The sequence below is a fragment of the Carcharodon carcharias genome, chromosome 12 (genome assembly GCF_017639515.1).
Source record: "Carcharodon carcharias isolate sCarCar2 chromosome 12, sCarCar2.pri, whole genome shotgun sequence".
NCBI lineage: Eukaryota > Metazoa > Chordata > Chondrichthyes > Lamniformes > Lamnidae > Carcharodon > Carcharodon carcharias.
Genome location: NC_054478.1, coordinates 98,189,056 through 98,214,279, shown reverse-complemented (window position 1 = coordinate 98,214,279; position 25,224 = coordinate 98,189,056). Strand labels below are relative to the sequence as shown.

The following is a 25,224-nucleotide window of genomic DNA, read 5'->3' as shown; positions in this document are numbered from 1 at the left end:
ATTACAGCAGTAAGGAAGAATGACATCTTAGAAGGCTCCTCATATGAAGCCAAATGGGTAGAACTTCAAAATAAAAAAGGAGCAATCACATTGCTGGGAGTGTACTATAGGCCCCCAAGCAGTCAGAGAGAAATAGAAGAGCAGATATGTATGCAAATTTCAGAGGAGTGTAAAAATAATAGGTTAGTAATCATGGGGGATTTCAACTTCCCCAACATTAACTGGGTTAGTCATAGTGTGATAGATTTAGAGGGAGCGGAATTCTTAAAATGCATCCAGGAGAGCTTTTTAAGTCAGCATGTAGAAGGTCCTACAAGAGAGGTCCTGGACTTAATTTTAGGGAATGAAACTGGGCAAGTGGTAGAGGTATCAGTGGGGGATCATTTTGCAGATAGTGATCATAAATCTTTTAGATTCAAGGTTGTTATGGAAAAGGACAAGGATGGGCCAGAATACAGAGTTCTAAACGGGAGAAAGCCTATTTTAATAAGACCAGATATGATTTGGCTAGAGTGGACTGGGAACTGCTACTTTTAAGTAAATCTGCATCAAAGCAGTGGGAGTCATTCAAGAGGGAAATAAGGAGATGTACAGGGCCAACATATTCCAGTAAAGACAAAGGGTGAGACCATCAAATCCAGGGAACCCTGGATGTTGAGGGATACACAGGATTGGATAAAAAGAAAAAGGGAGGCTTGTAGCAGATACCGAGTGTTCAAAACAGCGGAAGCCCTAGAGGAGTATGGAATGTGTAGGGTGGATCTTGAAAAAGAAATTAGGAGGGCAAAAAGGTGTGAAAAAACATTGGCAGGTAGAATAAAGGAAAATCCAAAGTTATTTTACAAGTACATTAAGAGTAAGAGGATAATTAGGGAAAGAGTAGGGCCCATTAAGGACCTTAGTGGTAATTTGTGTGTGCAGCCGGAAGATGTAGAGAGGGTTCTAAATGAATACTTTCTGTCGGTGTTCACAAGTGAGAGGGATGATGTGGGTATGGAAATCAGGCAGAAGGACTGATATAATTAAAGAAATTAGCATAGAAAAGGAGGAGATTCTAAGTGGTCTGGCAGGTTTATAAGTAGATAAATCCCCAGGCCCGGATGAAATGTATCCCAGGCTGTTGAGTGAGGCAAGGGAGGAGATAGCAGGGGCGCTGGCAATAATTTTCTATACCTCTCTGGCCACAGGAGAGGTGCCAGAGGACTGGGAGGACAGCCAATGTAGTACCGTTACAGGGTGCAGAGAAGATTTACCAGAGTCAATCCAGAGATGGATGATTTTAGCTACAAGGTTATGTTTGAGAAGCTGGGCCTCTTCTTCTTGGAGCAAAGGAGATTGGGGGGAGATTTGATATTGGTGTGTAAGATTATGACAGGTTTGTGTAAGGTAGACAAGGAAAAACTGTTCCTATTAGCTGATAGTACTAAGGGGTCACAGATTGAAGGTTTTGGCAAGAGATGCGGGGAGATGTGAGGAAGAACATTTTTTATGTAGCAACTGGTAATGACCTGGAATTCACTGCCCATGAGAGTGGTGGAAGCAAAGTTAATCAATGATTTCAAAAGGACATTGGATGGGCTTGAAGGAAATATATTTGCTGGGCTACACAGATAGAGGGGAGGATGCTAATGGCTGGTTTGCTTTACAGAGAACAAGCATGGACTTGTAGGCCAAATGGATTCCTTCTAAGCCGTAAATGACTCTATGGGCAGAATTTAATGTCCCTTCCAGGAGTAGGCTAGGAGGCAGGATGGCGGGGGCTGGGGTATAATGGGGTAGGAAGATTAGGGGTGGAGAGCCCGTTGTGTTCAAGATTTCCCTCAATGAAGTCTGGGGTGGAAAGTATCAAGGACAGTCCTCCCAACCGGAAGCCAATTGAGGTCCTTATATAGCCATTTAAGAGCTTCATCCCACTTGCTGGAACACTGCTGGAACCAGAAGTGGGCAAGCCTCTATGCAAACCATGGCTGGCATGCATGTGGCCTAGCTGGTGGGGGGAGGGCATTTCTCTCCTACTTGAGCACCATGGGCAAACATCCCACTGCCCTTTACACTGATCCCCGCTGCCTGACTGGCCCCAATGGGCCCGCCCCACTTACCTGTGCTCCAGGGCTCTGGTGATGGTCCTTCCGTGGACTCTGCTGGAACTGGAGATCTGTGGGCCTTTTATTGGCCAGAAGCTCTTTGGAGACAGGACATCTGCCCTGCAAGACCCGGCAACCCCACCAGCAGCCAGCAGACTGCCTGATTGGGATTTAATCCCATCAGGGCTCCCAGAAATGGCCGCAGTGGGGCTGACACTGGTTCTCCAGTCAGTGGATGGCCCACCAACGCAACCATTAAATTCCACCCTATGAATCTCATTGCTATTTTTAAGGTTCCATTTAAAGAGTTCGCAATTCTGTATGAATTATTGCTGTGAAGAAAAGGTGACATTGCTAGAGAAAGGAGCAGGACTGCTTCACTTTCTGACTCTTCTTTGAAGATCTTAAAGGAAGAGTATTGAAGCAAGGTTACCCTGTGTGCATGTCAGGGCACCCTCCAGCATTAGAAAAAATGTTCAGACTGTTCAGCAAATATTCACACTGACAGAGTTGCTGCAGTAATGTGGAGGTGCCAAAAATTACACTGTATAATTTTACTAATTATACCACATAATGTCTTCCCTTACAGAAATTGTTTCAAAAGCAATTAAATTTGCAATTGCATAAGACAGTCATCCAAGCTATAGTGAACAGACTAGTAATGGTAGAGATGCAAGAAAAGGAGAGCTGTGATTCAGAATTACGCAGAGATGCCATGGCTAGTTAAGGTACACAATTAATAACCCAAACATTTTCAAAACGATTTAGATTGCAGAAATGATCACAGTTTACCCTTTATATTTACTGAACCTGTACATTTTATACTATTTACATTCTACAGAACCTGTTATTTGTAATGTGAGTCAACATAAGGAGTAACTCCATGCAGTTATGCACTGAATAAACCTTAACTTGCTGAATAAATAGGGTTTCCTACATTAAATAGTAAATAATCTTTGTGTTTATGAAGAAACTCTGACTGTTTGAGAAGGTCCAAAAACAGGTGCACTTTGTGCTGCCCGCATATTTAAGTGATTGCAACTTGCAGCTAGCGCCAAGCGCAGTGTTGAGAGGCTGAACTGCTGACTGGGGTGCAAAGTCATGACAGGCTAGCACTAAAGCTATCCTGCACTACTTAAAGTCAGTCTGTACCTCTTAAAAGGGAGGTGCATTCTAGCTGCAGCAGGTACTGAAACTGATTGCAGAAGAGAGTGTGAGCAAGAAGAATGCTGAATGATGACACATCACAGCAAAAAGCACATTTAAAGACTTTCCAATGCTGCACTGGAGGCCTTTGGACAAGGAAAAGCAGAGGAGGAGAGATGCAATCTATCTGCAGGAAATCCAGACAAGTTTTCAGAAGATAATGGAAAAGAATGGCAGTGGTGGTCAATGCCAGGAGTGTAGTTCTGAGGACCTAGATGCAGTGCCATCAAAAGTTCAATAACCTCACATGAGTGGTCATGATTAGTAAATGCAACTTCAAAGGTCATATTCTACCAACCGCTCTACAAGTCTCACACTCTGCTCAAGGCAACACATCCTCAATGACTAAAACAAGACATTCATCAGCTAAACCTCACCTCTTCCTCACATCCACATCCCACAGATTGCACACACTGCCAGCTGTTCAACCGTGACAGGCTCATGACCCAAACACACTGCGTCATATTCACTGACATATTTCCCTGCTTTTCAAAGGGCAAGGTGTTGCTAACCAGAGGCAGCAGAAGCTAATCGGTGGGAGACAGAAATGTCAAAATTCCTCAGACACATGGGCCTGAATTATCAGCTCGGTGGCCGACAGTAATCGGCGGGTCCGGCAGCGGTTGGGAAGTGGACTGCCAACCGTGATTGGCCTCCGACTGCGATTTAATGCTGGCTGGCCAATTAATGGCCAGCCAGCGTGAAATGCATGCAGAAAAGCTCAGCACTGCTGGGGTGGGGGAAGGAGGATGGTGGACAATTATGTTTCTGCAGGCGGGGATGAGCGCTGACAGAAAGCTCCCTGAGGGCAGAGAGCTGCCTTATGGAGCTGCAGACCTGAAAAACATGAAGTAAAGTTTTGAAAATCAGGAAAAAAATGTCCAAGCATCACAATCAAGCACCTGAGCAAATAGATGATAAAAATGCTGTCAATAGTTTTTTATTTTTATTTTATTTAATAACAGAAGCCTCATCCCGCCCTTGGATGAGGTTTCACGAAAAATGCAAAGTCCGCTTGGCCAATTCGCCCGTCTGCTAGCTGTAACGTTGGACAGACTGCGAAAAATAGCAGATAATTGTGCTGTTGGGCCTAACTGCCTCTTAACTGTTGGAAGGCACGCTTCTGACTTCTGCACACCCACTGAGTGAAATATCGCACAAGTATGGGGTGACATATGGACGCTCACCCAACGTCTTCTTGCGCAATTTTACGTCCGATGGAGTTGGGAGCGCCCCAGCCCGGAGGACATAAAATTCTGCTCAATGGGAAGTTGGTGCTCGCAACTATTGGAGCTGCCATGACTGACACCCTGGCCAACAACAGGTCTGAAACCATCAACAATGATGGTTTGCTCATATCTAAACCTTGTCAAATTCCACTTCCTCTTCATCACTTCTGATTTATAAGCTACAAATGGTGAATGCATGCCGATGGTGAAAGAATGCACCTCTTGCTTTCACCCCATCTCCCCTCACCAAAACTGCATCCTTCTGCCTTCTTTCTTTCGGATACCCAAGAACAGCAACCTGAACAGACAATGATAGAAGAGAATGAGGTGGAAGACCGTCGTGAAGAAGATAAGGAAGAAATGCTGTCACTTGCTCTCACACTTGTAGCCAGCAACTCAGATACTGACACTACTGCCCTTGCTTTAAAGGACAGCTTACAGGTGGGATCTGCAAGTAGTGAGGCACAAGGTACAAGTGGCCTGTAACCAAGGCAGAGAACAGGGTGAAAAATATGGGCTATGTTGGAGAATTTGCCCTTGAAAGCCTCCAAAATGTCTGGGAAAATTCAGTCATGGGGGTGACTGAGAGAAAAGTCACCCCTGCATGTGAAAGTGACAGAATCTGTAAGGAGATGCTTCTTCAATCACAGACTCCTTCTCTCCCATGCTTGCTGCTGTTAGGCTCAATTAAATCTCATTAGTGAGCCTACCAGCAGCAAATGCGGGAGAGAAACAACCTGTGATAAGTCATACAGCAGAAAAGTTAGTGGTGGCACAAGAGTCTGAGCACGGGAGAGGTAGTGGAGAAAAGAGTTGCGAGGGATAGAGGCTGTGAAGGAAGAGGCTGCAAGGCTAAAACCTGCGAGAGGTAGAACCTGGGAAGGGGAGAGGCTGCAAAGGGGGGAGAGGCTGCGAAGCGGGGAGAGGCTGCAAGGTGGAGGTCCTGTGAGGGGAAGATCCTGCGAGGGGGAGATCCTGCGAAGGGGAGAGACTGTGAGGGGGAAAGGCTGCAATAAGGGGAGAAGCAGCATAGGGGTGAGAGGCTGTGAAGGGAGAAAGGCCGTGAAGGTGTTATGAGCTCAAAAACTACAGTCTTTCTAGTCTAATATCTTATCGATAAATTTATTGAACTGAATGTAACATGGCTGCCCCCAGACATTGCCTCATGGCAGAGGTCACATGACTATTGCAAGCCAGGTAGGACACTTAGTAATGATTTCATTTCAAAACCCGAACATCCTCCTTTCCATAACGAACAACAGACAACTTTGCATGCACTATCATTTGTAACTGTGAGTTGCCCAGCACACTGCAACTGTTCTCATGCATTTACAAATTGTTTATTATTCTCATCAGTCTCTACACATGCATTGCATACGTAGCTGTTAAATTGTGCAGGTCTCTTAATGTCTGGATGATGTTCCTTCTCTGGTGAGTGTTGTTCTAGTGGCACTTGTTTTTGCCAAGGTAGCTATTGTTGTTGCTCCATTTCCATTGTTGGGAACCAGTGGATCTCTGGGAGTGATGGTTGTTCTATACTCTGTGCAGTTTGAGATCTAATCTTCCTGATGACCACCTGCAGTGAAGGAACAGCTTCTCTAGTTGTTTGTTTATGCCTGTGGTTGTGCCAGTATATTTGGTTGTTCATTTCCATCACGTACAATTGAGGTGGCAACTGCTCTACACATGTCCCAAATTACCCCACATGGGCTGACTCCTGTTGGGTCTTCAATGCTCAACTCTGGCAATGGCTTGGCAGTCTTGTCAAAACGAATTTGGGTTTCTGCCATTTCACCTTGATTTTTTCACTCACGTCTGTTGCTACTTCTGGCTTCAGTAGCTTTTTGGCTATTGGAAGAGTAGTTTGGGTGAGATGTGACATTTGTCTTTGGACTGGACTACTTTCCATGCCTTCGGTTGGTGTGTTTCTCCAGTCGAGGATTGCCTTGTATACATCTGTGCTGGATTTCTTGATGATTGCTGTGGCGATTTTCACTCTGCCTCAGCCTTTCCATTTATTTGGGGATAGTACAGAGTTGTTGTATAATGTTGAATTTCCCAATTTTTTGTGAAGCGGTTGAATTCTACACTCGTGAATTGAGGGCCATTATCACTCATCACAATGTCTGGAATACCGTAATGACTGAATTGTGCTTTCTATTATCTCTCCTGTCTTCATTGAAGTGAGCTGGTCTACCTTCCAGTAGTCAGAAAAGTAGTCTAATGTGACAAGATAATCAATTCCTGCTAATGAAGAGGTCAACTCGCAGCTTCATCCATGGTCTTTCTGAAGTGTCATGCGTTATCAACAGCTTGTTTAGCTTGGTACATGTTACAAGCACTGCACTGGCCAATGTCATCTTTAATTTCATTGCTTATGTTTGGCCAGTAGAGCACTTCTCTAGCCTTCCTCAGACTTGATTCAATTCCTTGACGGCTTGCATGGATGCGCTTCAGCATCTGTCTTCTCATCTCCTGATTGCATTTCCTTTGTACAAGATGCCACCTTGGGCTTTCAATTCATCTCAGTATGCTCAATATGCTCTTGTGGCCACAGGTGTGTCCTTGATGCTCTCAGGCCATCCTTTTATCTTTCTTTCTTGCAGCACTTGGAGGGTTGCATGTTGTTGGGTAGTTCGCTTGATTTCAGCAAGGCACTTGTCTGTTAGATTTAATGTCTGCTGGGTTGATGATTTCCAGAGCATGTTGAACCACTGCTTCATGTTGGATCTAGAAGATTTCACATTCTGTTGTAGCATCCTCAACTTTCTTCATGGGGAGTGCTGCTCTTGACAGCAGGTCAGCAATGTACATCAGTTTCCCTTGCTTGTATGACACATCCAGATGATACGTCTGTAAATGAAGTAACATTCTTTGCAGACGCTTTGCAGCAGATAGTAGTGGTTTGAGAAAAATGCTGTTAAATGGCTTGTGGTCGCACTCCACTGTTACTTTGTCTCTCCCAAGAAGGTATTGATGAAAATGCTCACAAGCAAAAACAATAACCAGGCATTCTTTCTCAATCTGAAAGTAGCATTGTTCACTTTGCGTTAATGCTCAGGATGCAAATGTGACAGGTTGTCCTTGCTGCATTAGGGTTACTCCAAGACCTGTCTCGCTGGTGTCACACTGGAAGGTGACTTCATCATTGATATCATAGCACTTCAGCACTGGCATTGTTGTCACTAGTTGTTTGATTTTAGTGAACACTGCTTCTTGTTCTGTGCTTCAAATACCACTGAACATCCTTGGCAGTGATCTTGCATAACGGTTCATACTCGGATGACAAATTAGGCAAAAAATTTTACTAAATAGTTCATGAATTCAACAAATCATTGCACTGCTTTCACATCTATTGGTCACTGCATCGCTGCTACAGCTTTCACCTTGTCAGGATCTGGCGAAGATCTTTTGCTGTCAGTACATGAACAATTTACTTGACTTCAATTTGAACATAAGTTTTAATAAGCTAGCTTTATGTTTTCCTTCAATTTTAATGCCAGCTCCCACGCTACCTCCCGCGAAAGAATGTAGCAGTTTTCTCCATCACCTCTCCTGAAATAATATTCTCCCACACCATCCGCACCTCTGATCAACTTTCTCCCCCACTGCCCAAGCAATTTTCTTCTTCCCCTCGAGTCCCCCATCCCCCCAAGTTAGAGGAGTTCTCTCCCCTTCCCCTGCCCTCACCCTTCTTTGCTCATCCATCTCTCTCTCCCCTAAACCCCCTCTCCCTCCCTCTACCTCACGCTTCTCCACCCCTCTTCTTCCCTCCAGCTCTCCCCCTCCACCTCCCTCACCCCCTCTCCTCCTCTATTTGCTTCTCCCCTTGATCACTCCCCACCTACCTCCTTCTCCCCTCCACCTCCCCCGCCTCCACCTACTTCTCCCCTCCACCTCTCCCCCATCCACCTCACTGTCCCCCACACTCTCCCCCTCTCTATACATCTCCCCCAACTCCCTCTACCCTCTCTCCCAATCACCTCTCCCCCCTCCACCCCCTCTCCTCCACAGACCTTGTCTGCCTCTCCCCCTCCCTTCCTTTCCCCCAATCCCCTCTACCCCCTTCACCCCTCTCCCTCACCCCCTCTCCTGCCTTGGCCCCTCCATCTCTCTTTCCCCCACTACCACTCATACCCTCACCCCCCCCATCTCCCGCTCCATCTCTTTCTCCCCCTGACCACCACTCTCTCCCCTCTTCCCCCTCCTCCCCCCTGCATCACTCTCCACCCTCCTCCCCTCTCTCTCCCCCTCTCTCTCCCCTTTCCTGCCTCTCTCTCCTCCCTTTCCCCCTCTCTTCCTCCGCTTCCCCCTCTCCCCTTTCCCCACTCTCTCTCTCCATTCCCCCATCTGTCTCTCTCTGCCCTTCCCCTCTCTCTTTCTTTCCCTCTCTCTCTGTCTTTTTCCCCTTCCTCTGCTTTCTCTCTCTCACCTTTCCCCCATTTCCCCTTTCTCCTCCCCCTCTTTCTCTTCCCTTTCCCCCTTTCTCCCTCTCATAGAAACATAGAAAAATAGAAGCAGCAGTAGGTCATTCAGCCTTTTGAGCCTGCTCCACCATTCAATATGATCATAGCTGATCTTCTACCTCATGCTCCTACTCTCTCCCCATACCCCTTGAACGCCTCTAGATTCTAGAAACCTATCCATTTTCTTCTTAAATATATTCAGTGGCTTGGCCTTCACAGTCCTCTGTGGTAGAGAATTCCACAAGTTCACCACCCTCTGAGTGAAGAAGTTTCTCCTCATCTCAGTCCTAAATGGACTGCCCTGTGTCATGAGATTATGACCCCTTGTCTAGACCCTCCCAGCCAGTGGCAACATCTTCCCTGCAACCAGTCTGTCCAGCCCTGTCAGAATTTTATACGTTTCAATGAGATACCCTCTCATTCTTCTAAACTCCAGTAAATACGGGCCTAGTTGGCCCAATTTCTCCTCATATGACAATCCTGCCATCCCAGGAATCAGTCTGGTGAGCCTTCGCTGCACTCCCTCTATGGCAAGCATATCCTTTAAGGAGAGGAAAATTACACATAATACTCCAAGTGTGGTCTCGCCAAGGCCCTTCATAGGTGCAGAAAGACATCCCTTCTCCTGTAGTCAAGTCCTCTTGCAATGAAGGCCAACATACCATTTGCCTTCTTAACTGCTTGCTGCACCTGCATGTTTGCTTTCAGTCATCGGTGTACAAAGACACCTAGGTCCCTTTGTACATCAAAACTTCCCAATCTATCACCATTTAAATAATACTCTGCCCATTATGTTTTTCCTACTGAAGTGGATAACTACACACTTATCCATGTTATACTGCATCTGTCATGTATTTTCCTACTCACTGAACTTATCTAAATCACCTTGAAGCCTCTTAACATCCTCCTCACAGCTCACATTCCAGCCTAGTTTTGTGTTGTCAGCAAATTTGGAAATATTATATTTGGTTCTCTCATCCAAATCATTGATATATATTGTGAATAGCTGGGGCCCAAGCACTGATCCTTGTGGACCCCACTAGTCACCACCTGGCATTTTGAAAAAGACTCATTTATTCTGTTTCCTGTCTGCTAATCAATTCTCAATCCATGCCAACATATCACCCCCAGTCCCACGTGTTTTAATTTTGCACACTAACCTCTTAAGTGGGACTTCATCAAAAATTTTTTGAAAATCCAAATGTACCACATCCACTGGTTCTCCCTTAACTATTCTGCTAGCTGTGTCCTCAAAAAACTCCAGTAAGTTTGTCAAACATGATTTCCGGTTTATAAATCTATGTTGACTTTGTCTAATCCCTTTGATATTTCTAAGTGTCTTGTTATCACATCCTTTATAATAGACTTTAGCATTTTCCCTACCACTGGTGTTAGGCTAACTGGTCTGTAATTCCATATATTTCACAGCCCCCCTCCTTTTTTAAATATTTCCCGCCTTCCAATCTGCTGGGAGTGTTCCAGAATCTACAGAATTCTGGAAGATGACAACCAATGCATCCACTATTTCTATGGCCACCTCCTTTAGTACCCTGGGAAATAGATTATCAGGCCCTGCGGATTTATTAGCTTTCAGACCCGTTAATTTCTTCAGCACTGTTTTTTTAGCAATACTAATTTCTTCCAATTCCTCCTTGTCAATAGATGCTCGGTTCCCTAGCATTTCTGGGAAGTTATTTGTGCCTTCCTCCTCTCCCTCTCTCCCTTTTCTCCTCCCCCCCATCTCTCTCTCCCCTTTCCCCCTACCCCTTTCTCTCTCTCCTCCCTATCCACCGCGGTCTCTCCCCTTTCCTCCTTACCCCTCTCTCCCCTTTCCCCTCCCACTTTCTCTCTCCTTTCCCCTTCTCCTCCACCCCTCTCCTCCTTCCCGCCTCTCTCTCCTTCTTCCCCCTCTCTCTCTCCCCTTCCCCCACACTTTCCCTCTCCCCTTCCCCCACACTCTCTCTCTCTCTCTTCCCCTTCCCCCACACTCTCTCTCTCTCCCCTTCCCCCTCTCTATCTATCCCCCTTCCCTCTCCTGGGAGCTGGATGAATAGATCAAGGGGCGGCCTTGATCTAGTTAGGGGTGGCCTGGATCTCTAGGTTAGGCAGGACCTGGAGCCTTGGTTACGGCGAGACCTGGAGCCTGGATTACGGCGCAACTGGAGCTTAATTTTGGTAGGGCCCTGAGGCCAGGACTTTGGTGGTAACAGCGGGGCATGAGGCCCTGAGAGAGAGAGAGGGGGGTGATAGTTTGGAGGGTGCGAGGGTGTAAGAGTCTGGAGGGAGAGCAGTGCTTAAGAGTTTGGAGTTGGCAGGTGGGGGGGAGAGAGTTTGGAGGCTGGAGGGAGTGGGCAGGGAAGAGTTTGGAGACAAGAGGGAGAGGGAGGGATGAGTTTGGGGACCCAAAGGGTGGGGGGAGGTAGGGGTTTGGAGACCGGAGGGAGATGGGGGGTGCGGTGGAGTGAAAATTTAGACCCCGAGACTTGGAGATGGGGGGAGAACAGGGCTTAGACCCTGCGACTGGGGGCAAAGAGGGTTTAGACCCTAAGACTGGGCGGGGAGTGGTGGGGGGGAGCTTAGACCCTGAAATTGGGGGTTGAGTGGGTGGGAATTATAGACTGAGACTAAAATGAATTAAGAACTGATAGGGATCTAGTGGGTGCTCTCAAGCATGTACTGTATAGTGGAAAGATTTTTTGGTCTAAATGAAAAACAGAATAAATTCAGATATTATTTAAGTAATTAATTTCCTTGTATTTTTCAATGCAGGTTGTTGAGCGTACTGGATTGCTTTGAGCGCATTGGATAGCTTTGAGCACAGTTGCTAGCTTTGTGTGTACTTGCTAGCTTTGGGCGCATTGGATAGCTTCAAGCGCGCTCGACGTCTTCAAGCATCTTTTGCCATTTGATGTCAAAGATGGCAAAACACAGCTGATCTGTGCTCAAACTCATTTCAAATTAGAACATTTGATGTCAAATGATCGCTGCTAGTTTTTGAGCACATTGAATGAAATTTTCACATAGGGATAGCCTCAACCTTACTTTCAAGGGCTTCATTTTTGGATCACCTTGTTGAGCCACTTCGCACAGGTCTGTGAAGGTCATGATGTTGCATGATGCACCAGTGACTGACACGCCATGTCTCCTTGATGCTTTCCTTCTGCGGTCACTATTCGAACAGTCACAAATCATTTATCACCTATAGACTTGACAGAACCCACCTGTTGTATGGCGTGTAGCATTTCAACAGACTCTTCAGGTGACATCTCTCCAGAGGCCAACTGTATAGGCTTGTTTTGATTCTTTATAGCCAAACACTCTGTTCAAAATGATTCAGCTTCTTGCAGTTAAAACAGCTTTACCTAAGCTGGACAATCCTTCTTTTCCTTTGCATGATGTCCTCCGCAGGATTTGCATCCTGCCCTTTGTCCATGATTGTTCTGCTCTTTTGGCCTGGAAAGTCTCTCAGCATAATATATCTCTTGGTCTGTTCTGCCAAACATGTGTTCTAGCTAACATTTTACAACCTCCACATTTCTGCACACTTCTATTGCTTTCTTGAGAGTAAGTTTCTCATCTCTCAGTAGACTTGCACTGACTGTCGGATCTCTTTAGCCTAACACAATTCTACCTGGAATTAGATCAACTTTTAGTTGCCCAAATTCAAATGATTCTGCAAGCTGTGTTACCGCAGTCACATACTGATCAATGGACTTTTTCACTTGAGCCTAATGTTGAACACATATCGTTCATAAGCGATGTTCACTTGGGGTTCAAAGTGTGTCTTCAAGGCTTTCAAAATTTCTGCAGTCTGTTTTTTCTGTCCTTCTGATGGATTTAATGTGGAATACAATTTGTAGCACTCTCTCCCCAACAGTGTTAAAAGTGTTACTGCTTGTATTTGCAACAGATTTAATTAACAAACCTGAGCCATCTCGTAGTTTTGCATTGCAAGTGGATAAATTGCCAGTTCTGCCACATATCTCCTTTCTTTTTGGCAGGCGCTGGGAATAGAAAATTTATAGCCATTTTTGTCTCACCCAGTGTTTACTTGCAGACTTCAGCTTGTGTTAGCTTTTCCTTGTCTTTTTCTCCAGCAGCTTTTAGCAGGTTGGAATATTTCAGTGCTCCTCTTTTAGTAGCTGTGGCTCCAGTTTTTCAAAACAATCTCAGCTCCACTTCTGACAGCATGGGCAGAATTTTAGCTTGGTGGGAGTGCATCCGACCAGATCCAGCATGAATTTGCGTGAGATGACATCAGGCAAGCATCCCGATGTCATCCCACTCTCGTGCAATATTTCGGTTGGCGGGCATGTGAAAATGTTGCAAGTGTGCCCGCCGACAATTAGGAGGGCAATTAAGCCCATTAACGGTGCAATTGTTCGCAATTTTTCGTTGCCTGTCCAACCTTATGGTTGACGACAGGCGAATCGGCCAGGCGGCCTTTACATTTTACATCAAACCTCATCCACGGGTGGGATGAGGTTTCCATGATGAAATAAAATATGAATAAATTTCTGTGGAAAGTATTTTCAGTCGCTAAATTTTCAGGTTACCATTACTATGCATGGACACTTTCTTTCAGCTTCTGAAACCTTTATTTTTGATTTTTCAGGTCTTCAGCTCCCCGAGGCAGCTCTCGGCCTTCAGGGAGCTTTCTCTCAGCGATGGCCCATGCCCATGTTGATGTCCACGCCCGCCCTTCTCCTGCCCCCACCCCGGCAGTGTTGAGCTCCTCAGCACATGCTTCATGGCCGTTAATTGGTCGGGGGCTGATTACGGTCAGTGGTCCATTTCCTGGCCAATCCCGGGCCCGCCGATTGCGCCCGCCGCCGACCTAAAAATTTAGGCCCATGTTACAAGCTCAAAGACTACAAAGTCTACAGTCAAATGTCTTTATTGAACTGAATGTAACATGGCTGCCCATAGACATTCCCACATGGCTGAGGTCACATGATTATGGCAAGCCAGTAGGACACAGTAATGATTGCATTTCAAAACCAAAACAGTGAGAGGCTCCGAAGGGGAGAGAGACTGTGAAGGATAAGACACTGTGAGGGGGTGAAGTTGCAAAGGGGAGAGAGGCTGCGATGATGAGAAAGGCTGTAAAGGGGAAGATGCTGTGAGAGGGTGAAGCTGCGAAAGGGAGAGGCACTGTGAGGGGACTGAGGCTGCTAGGAGGTGAGGCTGCGAGCGGGTGAGGATGCGAAGGGGAGAGAGGCTGCAAAGGTGAGGGGCTGCTGAGATGAGAGAGGTTACAAAGGTGAGAGAGACTATGAAGGGGGTGATGCTGTGAGGGGCTGAGTCTGCAATGGACAGAGGCTGTTAAAGAGAGAGGGTTTGTGATGGGGAGAGAGGTTGCAAAGGTGAGAGAGGCTGCGAAGGTTGAAACATTGAGTGGGAGAGAGGCTGCGAGTGAGAGAGGCTGTGAGTGCGAGACTCTGTGAGCGGGAGAGAGGCTGCAAACAGGAGGCTTCAAAGGGGAGCATGTGTAAGGGAAAGGATGTGAGGGAGTGAGGCTGTGAGGGAGAGAAGCTGTGAAGGGGAGAGGCTGTGGAGGTGAGAGAGTCTGCAAGGGTGAAAGAATAGTTTGAAACCTGTCCACAAAGGAATACTCAGGTAACTGTGAGCTAGGTAAACTTGAAGTCACTGAGGTAATGAATTCCTTGAAAATTAATGTATGGAATCTCTAGCTTAAGGCTGCATGATTTCAGGAGCCACTGTATGGGAGAAAACGTAGTGGATGCTATTGTATTGAACATTGTATTAATTGGGTAATTTAATACTGAATAGCTTTATTTCATAAGAAAGATTTGCATTTATGTGTAATCAGATCTCAAAGTGTTTCACATACTGTGAATTACTTGAGATGCAGTGACCGTGTTAGAGACAAACATGCAATCATTTTGCATATACTAAGATCCCAAACAGTAATGCATGTTTTAATTTTTAAAGTGCTTTTTATGATGTTAGGGAATCCTAAAGTGCTTTCCAGTCAATTAATTACTTCGAAAGTGTAGTCACGTTGTAATAAAGGAAATGTAATGCGATAAATGATCAATTAATTTAGGGGAGTCTAGGACTAAGGAGCATAATCTAAAAATTAGAACCAGATTTTCAGCAGTGAAATTAGGAAACACCCTTACACACAAAAGGTGTAGTTTGAAAGTCTCTTCTGTGAACAGCACTTTATGCTAGATCAATATCAATACCAGATCAATTCTTAAATTTAAATCTGAGATTGAGATCTGAGATGCATTGAAAAATGTAGTAACTGTCTGGTTAAAATCTTCCAACTTAGAGCATATGCGATGAAAAGCCATTAGCTGTGGCCTCACCAGGATGCCGTATTTAGAGTGATGGCTTTTTGTGAGTAGAAGTGCTTGTCAGTTATTTTGAAAAAAAAACTTTTGTTGCTAAACTATGCCTGTTGTTTTTTGGGGCTAATTTAAATGCTATTGTGTCTAGGAAATTAATGCTTTCCTTGTGAGTTGTGGCTTTAAGTTTAATGGAAGGGTGATGATTATTGAAGATATTGATGAATTCTTTTAATTCTACTTCTGTTGAATTCAAATACTCCATGGATGGAATCATTGCAGATTTGCAGTAAGTGTGGTAGCGGGCAGGAAAAAGAATGTTTTACCCTCCGGCTGCAACGGCGGCTTTTCTCACTGTATCATCCCAAACCTGCTTCATTAATCATGTATTGTCGGGAAACATGCTGTGGGTGGGCTCTCATTTGCCCACCATGCCATCACCTCACCACTTCCTCATGCCGGGCACCATAGTTAAAGTGCAGCTCTGCGCACACCTCTCAGTGCTTGCAGCACAGGACTGCTGCACAGAAGACATAGCCCTGAAAGGCAAGAAGATTACAGCCCCCCGATTCAGCGATGCATCCCTGGGATGCCTTTTATACACTGTTGGAGCCCGCCACGATGTCCTCTACCCGAGCTCTGGCTGCAGAAGGCCCATCAGTGTCATCACTCTGACTTGGGAGGTGGTGGTCAGTACCAACATTGCACAGAAGAGCTTTGCTATCCAGTGCAGAAAGAGTGTGAATGATCTCATTCGTGCCGCCAGGGTAAGGCAACCATCTTATCACTCTAAACTCACACACTCACATCACACATTCACTGGCATCTCACTCACTGCCAGCTCAAAGGCCATCACCACTCACTCTCTCTCACACACCTTCACATCTCCATCTGGACTCATTTCCTCTGGAGTCTACCTCAGCCCTCACCCTCTTGAGGCTACTTACACAGATCAACATGTGTCCCCACACACAAACTGGGATACCCCCATTCCCCAGTAATGCCCTGGCCCTGCAGTCTCTTCCCTTGCCTAAGGTCACTTCTCCCCCTTCCCCAAGCAATCCAAAGCTCTGCAGCAGTTGACAAGCCACTTCTGCCTTACGGCTGGTCTCATAAGTAGAGACCTGCCCGTGAGCCCCCTAATAGTGATGTGGTTCTGCCTGCGAAGCCTGGTGCTGATGACCGCGAGTGCTGCCTGAAGCAAGAGAGGCAAACAAACCTCAAAGTCATGAGCAAAGTGCAGCTCACCAGGTGCACATCACTTACGTTCAGTTGTAAAACACATCGGCATGATACCCGGATAATTCAGGGTTGGGGGTGACTCCGGTGAGCGGGGTTTATAATAATGTGCAGGTGTATTACAATGAAGTTCCCGAAGTGTAGTGATGGGAAATGCAGCCCACCATTGACGGGTGGAGCAGTCGATTGCAGACTGGTTGATTGCAGACTGGTTTCATAATGTAATGAAACTGATTTTCGGCCTTCCTGTCATATTGTCCGCTCATGCCTGCCTTGATGCTCGACAGAGGGCACAAAAAACCCCACCCCATATGTTAACACAAATCCAGAAGGTAATGTTACTACATGACTGCATCAACGAATAAAAGAGTTAGAATGAAAAAGTAGGCCCTGAAAACCAAAAGTAGCCCTTGAAAATAAAATCTCAAGAACAGCCCTCTAAAAAATATACTTTGACCCTGGCTGGGAACAAGAGTAATGCAGATACTAGGTCACTGGTGCAGGTGAGGCTGAACATGAGCTCTGCTCAATGAACATCAATGTGGACATTGATGGGATAGCCTCCAGAAAATGTTGATGGGTCTGCACACTGAAATGCTTGGTTCAATGGCAGGCCTACCAGAAAGCCTGCAGTCACTGACAAGAAGCATGGAGGAGGCTGGCAAGAACTCTACACAAGGCTTTGTGTAGAGATTACAGCCCACACTTTTCAGGATGGAAATTGTGGTCAACTCCATGAAAATACTTGCAGACTCAATCTCTTTGCCTTGTGAACAGGACTGAGGTTTGGAGTTCATTTGTATAGAGAGTAAAATCTGCATCCTAAATGCTGTTGCACCGCACATTGGTGCTCAGTGATTTTATGACTGTGCATAGGCTGAAAGCAAATTTACATTGGAAAATGTAACACCAGGAATAAATTTCTAATGTGTGAAAAGATTAAGCTTACTAGAAAATGGTAACTCACCAACATTGTGCATTTTGTCAGATGACGATAATAAAAGATCAATGACCAAACTGTAACCAATTTCCTTGGCCATCTTTTTTCGTTGAGTCAATGTCTGTCCTGCTAATACCCAAAACGCTGTTGCTGCTTGCTCTCTGATCTCTATTTCGAAAACCTGAAGCAATAATTTCAGAATAGCAATGGTTGTGCCATCCTGTATGCTGTACATCCAAAGACTTCAGAGTATTTCACAAAATTCCGACATTAAATATACTAATCTGTCACACATATTTTGCTAACTTATTAATCAGTTCAAACATTGCTATATATAGGAGCAAGATTGTTTTCATTCATTCTGGGGATATGGGGTTTGCTATCAGTGCCAGCATTTATTGCTCATCCATGGTTGCCCTAAAGCACTCTTTTTGAACCACCTCAGTCCAGGTGGTGAAAGTAATCCCACAATGCTGTTGGGCAGGGAGTTCCTATCCATCTTTCACAATCGAGAAACTGGAGCTCGTCCAAAACTCTCCTGCCTCTGTCCTAACTTGCAATAAATCCCATTTGCCCATCACTCCTGAGCTCACTGTCCCACATCGGCAATGCTTCAATTTTAAAGTTCTCATCCTTGTTTTCAAATCATTTTACAGTCTTGCTCTTCTCTATCTCTACAACCTCCATCAGCCCTCACTCCCCAAGATTTGAGAGCGAGGATGCACAGAGTGATCCAAGGACAGAGCGCTTCGTGAACTGGGTGTTAAGTCAGGAAGTTGTTGCATGTAGTAAAGCGAGGTACCCTGTCCCTTTAAGATAATGCAAGTGTCCTGATCATGTGACAGCACTGATGAATCACTGTACAGTGCGGGCAACTGGGAATTGTAAGTCTAGTTCTGGGGGTTTCTGAGTGAGCACATATGATCTGGTACTCTGCCCTGTGTTTCAATAAACCATCACTGTTTATTCTTACATCAGTCTCTCCTTGTTATTGATTGCAAGCAACAATTGATGAGAACATAGGAAGGCGTGTAGTTAGAGTTCAGTTGGCCAACAAATTCATTTGCCCAAGACATAAAAGTGGCCACTTTGATGGAAACCTTGCAAGATCCCTGAGTGTAGAATCACAACCGCGGGGATCCCATGATAACTTGAAAAGAGCATGAAACCCAGCAGAGAAAAGTCAACAGCTGCAGAGACAGAATTTAAAAAAGGCAGCTGCTCTTAAAGTGGCAATACATTTAAAAGGTTAAATGCATGAAAAATGGCTATGAACAGAAAATTATAAGAGACCCCAGAGAGAGGGCGACTCTATGGCAAGCCAAACACTTAAATTCATCATTACCTGGAAAGCCTATCGAAAGTGCAGTCCCCTTGCAGCCGTTCACGATGCTGCAGTTCGGGTATGTCGATCCATTTGACCTCATTTCAGATATCTGGTCCTAGTATGTTGAATGCCTAGCGTTCTTTTTACCACTAACGACATCGCGGGGAAGGAGAAGAAGAAAGTGATTCTTTTGTCCTCATGTGGGAGCAAAACGTACAGGCTGCTCTGCAGCCTTATGTCACCTAGCGCCCCAGGCTCGAAGATTCTCAACAAGTTAATAAAACTTGTACAGAGCCACTTGAAAGCAAAGCCCTCAGTTACTATTCAGCGCTTCAAGTTCAATTCAAGGAACAGGCTTCCAGAGGAGACAATAGCTGACCACGTGGCCCTTTTAAAGGCATTAACTGAATGCAAATTCAGGACATCCCTTAGTGATAAGGTGAGAGACCAGCTGATATGCGGCATTGGAGATGATACTATCCAAAAGCGTTTGCTAGCCGAACCTAGTCTAGACTTCAATATGGCATTAGACCTAGCTACCACGATGGAGAGTGTTGTTAGAAATTCCGAAGTTATAAAACATACACAAAATGGTTTTGTCCATCTGGTCGAGTGGGACAATCCGGCAACAAAACGTGCGAGAGCTTCGGACTCACGGAAAGGCAGGAAATGCTCTTTAGCTCCAAACCAATGAGAAACAACATTACTGTAATGAAAACCCACAAAATGAATGAGAGAAATACATCGAGGCCTCCACTGAGCATACAACAACTCAAACAAGTCGATTGTTTCTTCTGCCAGCGCTATGGCCACATAAGACGGCACTGCAGATAAAGGCTAAAACAATACTAAAGGCAGAAGGAAAAATTGTGAAATATGCGTCATGGAAGAGCCAGGAGAAATAGAATCAGACACCCATTTGTTATATAACCTCAAAGTGGGTAGAACAAGCCAATCCAATAGACATTACAATTAAAGGACAACCCATTAAGATGGAAGTTGTTACAGGAGTGTCAATGTCCGCCATTGGAGAGCATACATTTAGATATCTGAGTAAAGGAACCCATCCTTTGGAGTTAGAAGTTTCACACACAAAGCTGAGGACATACACGGGCCCAGAAATAAGACTGAAAGGGTTATGTCAAGTCTCGGTGACGTATGGAGATCAATCTGAAAGGTTGCCCTTGTTAGTGGTAGCTGGAGAGGGGCCCAGCTTAATAGGCTGCATCTGGCTTGAAAAGAGTAATTTGAAATGGGCTGAAATTTTTCAAGTTTCACCAAAAGATTTACAGGATTTGTTGCAAAAGTATGCTTCTGTTTTCAACGATGAGTTAGGAAGCATTTGAGGGTTACAGATCAAGATCCATGCAGACCCAAATGCAACTCCCAGAGCCAGACCAGTCCCTTATGCTCTACAGGACAAAGTGGAAGCCAAAGTGAACAGACTAGAAAAATTGGGCATCCTACAACCAGTGTAATTTTCTGAGTAGGCGGCACCCGTTCGTACCTGAACTGAAGTTGAACCAAAGCCTGTGTTTATGTGGTGACTATAAGTTAACTGTCAATAAGGTGGTCAAACTTGATAGATACCCGATACACAAGATTGAGGGATTGTATTTGAAGTTGACAGCGGGCACCACACATTTGAAAAAAGACATGAGCCATGCCTACTAACAGGAAGGGTTGGAAAAGGACTTTAGGGAAATCATCACCATTAATACACACCGAGGATTGTATCAATACACATGACTACCCTTTGGGGTCTCCTCGGCGTGTGCTATTTTCCAAAGATCAATGGAAAACTTGCTCCAAGGATTGCCCCATGTTATCATTTACTTGGATGATGTCTTGGTCATGGGACTGATTGATAATGAACACGTAGCAAATCTAGAAGAGGATCTCAAACGCTTCACACAAGTGGGGGTACGTTTAAAATGAGAGAAGTATCTGTTCCAAGCTAAGGAGGTAGTTTACTTAGGCCACAAGGTCAATGCGCAGGGCCTGCATCCTGTGGAATAAAAGTTCAGGCCATTTGTGAGGCACCTGCCCTGTGGAATACCACAGAGCTTAAGACCTTCTTAGGCATGGTAAATTATTATGGCCGATCCCTCCCAAACCTCTCGACTGTGCTGGTTCAATTGTATGGCCTTAAGAAGAACCAGAAATGGAGTTGGCAAGCTCCGCACCAGGATGCCTTCCTGAAAGTGAAACAATTGTTAAGTTCGTCGGCTTTGTCGGTCCACTTTGACTCTAAGAAGGAATTAATTTTAACATGTGATGCGTCCCCTTATGGAATAGAGGCTGTCCTTTCACATCGGATGGTGGTTGGCTCCGAACGATCCATTGGTTATACATCTCGCACACTCAGTGTTGCAGAGTGACGATATTTCCAGATTGAAAAAGGAGGGCTTATCTATTACGTTTGGGGTCCAGAAGTTTCTTCGATATCTCCATGGTCACCATTTCCATATTATAAGACCACAAGCCCCTACTGGGGTTATTTAGAAGAGACAAAGCGATACCACCTACTGCATTGGCTCGCATGCAGAGGTGGGCACTAATATTAGCAGCCTACGAATATACTTTTGTTCACCGTTTGGGAACCCAAATCGCATATGCCGATGCACTAAGCCGCCTTCCCCTGCCACCTAATAACAGGGAGGTTCCGATTCTCCAGGAACAGGTCTTAGTGCTAAATTTTCTGGATTCCTCCCCTGTTCAGACCATACAAATTTGTGAGTGAACATGCTGGGACCCATTATTGTCTAAAGACCTGGAGCAGGTATTACTCTGGGGAGCAAGGGTTATTGTGCCTCTGAGTGCCGAAGGGTGTCATTAGCTGAGCTACATTGCGCTCACCCAGGCATTAGCAGGATGAAAATGCTTGCACGCAGATATTTGTGATGGCCAGGCATGCAAGTGGATGTAGAAACCTTGGTCAAAAGATGTCCTCAAAGCCATCAGGTACAAAGGCTCCCCCAATTAGCTCCGTTGCACCCATGCGGTTGGCCTGAGTGGCCTCCACATCAATTATGTGGGACCCTCTTGGGCACAATGTTCTTTTTACTGATTGACTCCTACTCCAAATGGATGGATGTCTATGAAGTCCAGTCACCCACATCAGCTGCCACCATAGACAATTTGCCGCAGAGTTTTGCAGTACATAGGTTGCCGGAGGTCCTCGTGTCTGACAACGGGATTATTTTTACCAGCAGGAATTTCCACAGGTTCACGACCCTTAACAGCATTACCCATATCAAAACCTTACCCTACCACCCAGCATCGAACAGCATGGGTGAGCGGGCAGTCCAAACATTTAAATCCGGGTTGTAAAAGATGGAAGGAGATTTCATCAGCACAAGATTGCCCCAGTTCTTGTTCGTATACTGGACCACGCCACACATGATGACTGGCATTGCCCCTGCAGAACTACTAATGAAGAGACGTCTCCTCACCTGCCTAATCCTTATCTGGCTGAATTTAGAGGGGAGGGTGGAGAAAAGCCAAGAGGCACAGAAGACCAGGCACAATGGTTATGATCACGAAAGAACTTTCACGGTGGGAGATGCAGGCCTTGCGAAGAACTTTGGAGATGGGCCCAATTGGCTGTTAGGCGAGTGCAGTAACTGGACCCCTCTCTAGTTATGTATCGGTAAATGGCCGAATAATTAGACGACACATAGATAATCTCTGCAAAAGAACACCAGTCCCACAAGAAGAAATGCAGTCTTCATCTATGCTTGAGTTTGTGCTGCATGTAGAGGATAGATCACATGATTTGGAAGCGCCGGTGGGGCCTGTGGGACACGAGGTGGTCAGGGAGACAAACCTGCCAAAATCCACCGAGGAACCAAATGGACAACTGTCCCTTGAAAAGGAGGTCTTGGATACACCAGCTGAGGTTGTTAGGCTACAACGCTCGACCCATCAAAGAAGACCTCCTGAGAGACTTGACCTGTAAATAGTTATTGTGTAAATAGTTTATGTGTTTTAAGCTTGTTAGCTGTTCTTTTAAGGTAGAGGGATGTGGTAAAGTGAGGTACTCTATCCCTTTAAGAGAATGCAAGTGTACTGATCATGTGGCAGCACTGACAAATCACTGTACAGTGTGGGCAACTGGAGTCTAGTTCTGGAGGTTTCTGAGTGAGCACATATGATTTGGTGCTCTGCCCTATGTCTCAATAAATCATCACTATTTATTCTTACATCAGTCTCTCCCCGTTATTGATTGCAAGCAGCAATTGGTGAGAACGTAGGAAGGTCAACAAACTCATTTACCCAAGATATAAAAGTGCAGATGGAATTCCGTGCAGAGTTGAAGGAGATGCTCCCTTTTACATTTTTCTTCAGCCTCCAGTGGCTGGTGAGCGTTGCTCTTTTGACTGTAAGCTAGGAGACCGTAACTTGCTATTACAATAACTAAATTAATAACTAATTGACTAATTAAGTAGATAAGGTTACCCAGGCATGGTGTGCCATGACATGGTGTACAAAAGCATATCTGCGGTAAGTGTCTACAGCTTGAGCAACTTTGGCTCGGAACTGAGTTGAAGTCTGAGGTGCAGACATTGTGGGCATCAAGGAGAGCGGAGTTAGACACTTGGTTCCAAGAGGCAGTCACAACCCTTAGGTTAGGTAGAACTTTAGAGTTGATCAATTGTAAGGGACAGGAGGCTGTGATTGTGAGTCAGGCAGGTATGGGGATGCAGCATATAGTGGTGGAGGAGTCTCAGCCTTTGACTTTGACCAACAGGTATGAGGTGTTTGCCACCTGTGTGGATGAGAACAAGGACTGCTGGGGGGACGAGCAAAGTGACCTTGGTGAAGGAAGCCATTCAAATCCGGAGAATGAAGAGGAATTTGGTAGTCATAGTGGACTGTACAGGCAGGGGATACATCCTTGGATGCATCTCATCAGTTGAAAACCAGGCTGAATCTAGAATGCCCAGACAGGAATTGAGAAAGCAAATAAGCAGAGCAGAGAGTATGGGAAGAGACTGGCAGCTAACATAAATGCAAATCCAAATGTCTTCCGAAAGCATATAAATAGTAAAAAGGCGCTAAGAATCACGGAATTGTTACAGCACAGAAGGAGGCCATTCAGCCCATCGTGTCTGCACTGGCTTTCCAAATAATCATCATGACTTAGTGCCATTCTCCTGCTTTTTCCCCATACCCTTGCACATTGTTACTATTTAAATAATCATCCATTGCCCTCTTGAATGCCTCGTTTGAATCTGCTTCCCCATTATCAACATCCTGGGTGTTACCATTGATCAGAAACTGAACTGGACAAGCCATATACATACTGTGACTACAAGACCAGGTTAGAGGCTGGGAATTCTGAGGTGAGTAACTCACTTCTTGACTCCCCAAAACCTGTCCATCATCTACAAGGCACAAGTCAGAGGCGTGATGGAATACCCTCCACTTGCCTGGATGAGTGCAGCTCCAAAAACAGTCAAGGAGCTTGACACCATCCAGGACAAAGCAGCCTGCTTGATTGGCACCCCAAACACTACCTTCAACATTCACTCCCTTCATCATCAACTCATAGCGGCAGCAGAGTGTACCATCTAAAAGTTGCACTGCAGCAACTCACCAAGGGTCCTTCAGCAGCACATTCCAAACCTGCAACCTCTACCACCTAGAAGGACAAGGTCTGCAGATGCAAAGGAACACCACCGCCTGCAAGTTCCCCTCTCAGCCACACACCATCCTGACTTGGAACTATATCGCCATTCCTTCACTGTCACTGGGTCAAACTCCTGGAACTCCTTCCCTAACAGCACTATGGGTGTACCTATACCACATGGACTGCAGCGGTTCAGGAAGGCAGCTCACCACCACCTTGTCAAGGGAAATTAGGGATGGGCAATAAATGCTAGCCTAGCCAGCGATGTCCACATCCCATGAAGATTTAAAAAGTTAGGGGAGTGGCATGAGGTGAATTGCTCTTGAGAGAGCCAGCACAGATATGGGGGGCTGAATAGCCTCCTTCTTATTAGGGCTTCAGCAAATTCCTCTTCTGAGGTGTCTTCAGGGCTTAAGTTGAGGACCTGGGTTGTGGGCTCCCTTGGCTATTTCCTAGATGTGAAAGCAAGGAGGGATAATTAGTGCATGGCAGTGGCAGTCTTCACTTGGCTGAGCACCACTGAGCTCACCAAAAGCACAGGACCGGTCCAGATCATTGCGGACCAGTTGTATGACTCTATTTTCAAAATCTGTGAGGACCTTGATGTTTGGTATTCCTTCACCAGTGTGCGACTTGTCCCTCTTGTTGAGTGCCAGCTTGTCTTGCATGAATACAGATGGAGAGAGTGTAAACAGGAAGCCTGTCAGGTTAGATGATAAGTATGCTGGCATGTGTGGATGGTGAGTGGTCCCATGGATGGGATGAGGACAATGAAGGTGTG

The 25,224-nt window shown here is 45.5% G+C and overlaps 1 protein-coding gene across 1 annotated transcript in view; it reads right to left on the bottom strand.

Annotated features, from left to right (window-relative positions):
- Positions 1–25,224, bottom strand: part of ankar (ankyrin and armadillo repeat containing) — a 313,107-nt gene that overhangs the window by 59,585 nt on the left and 228,298 nt on the right. Inside the window, exon 16 of the mRNA XM_041200254.1 lies at positions 17,509–17,662. Within this exon, the coding sequence (XP_041056188.1) occupies positions 17,509–17,662 (154 nt within the window). The remainder of the gene's footprint in view (positions 1–17,508; positions 17,663–25,224) is intronic.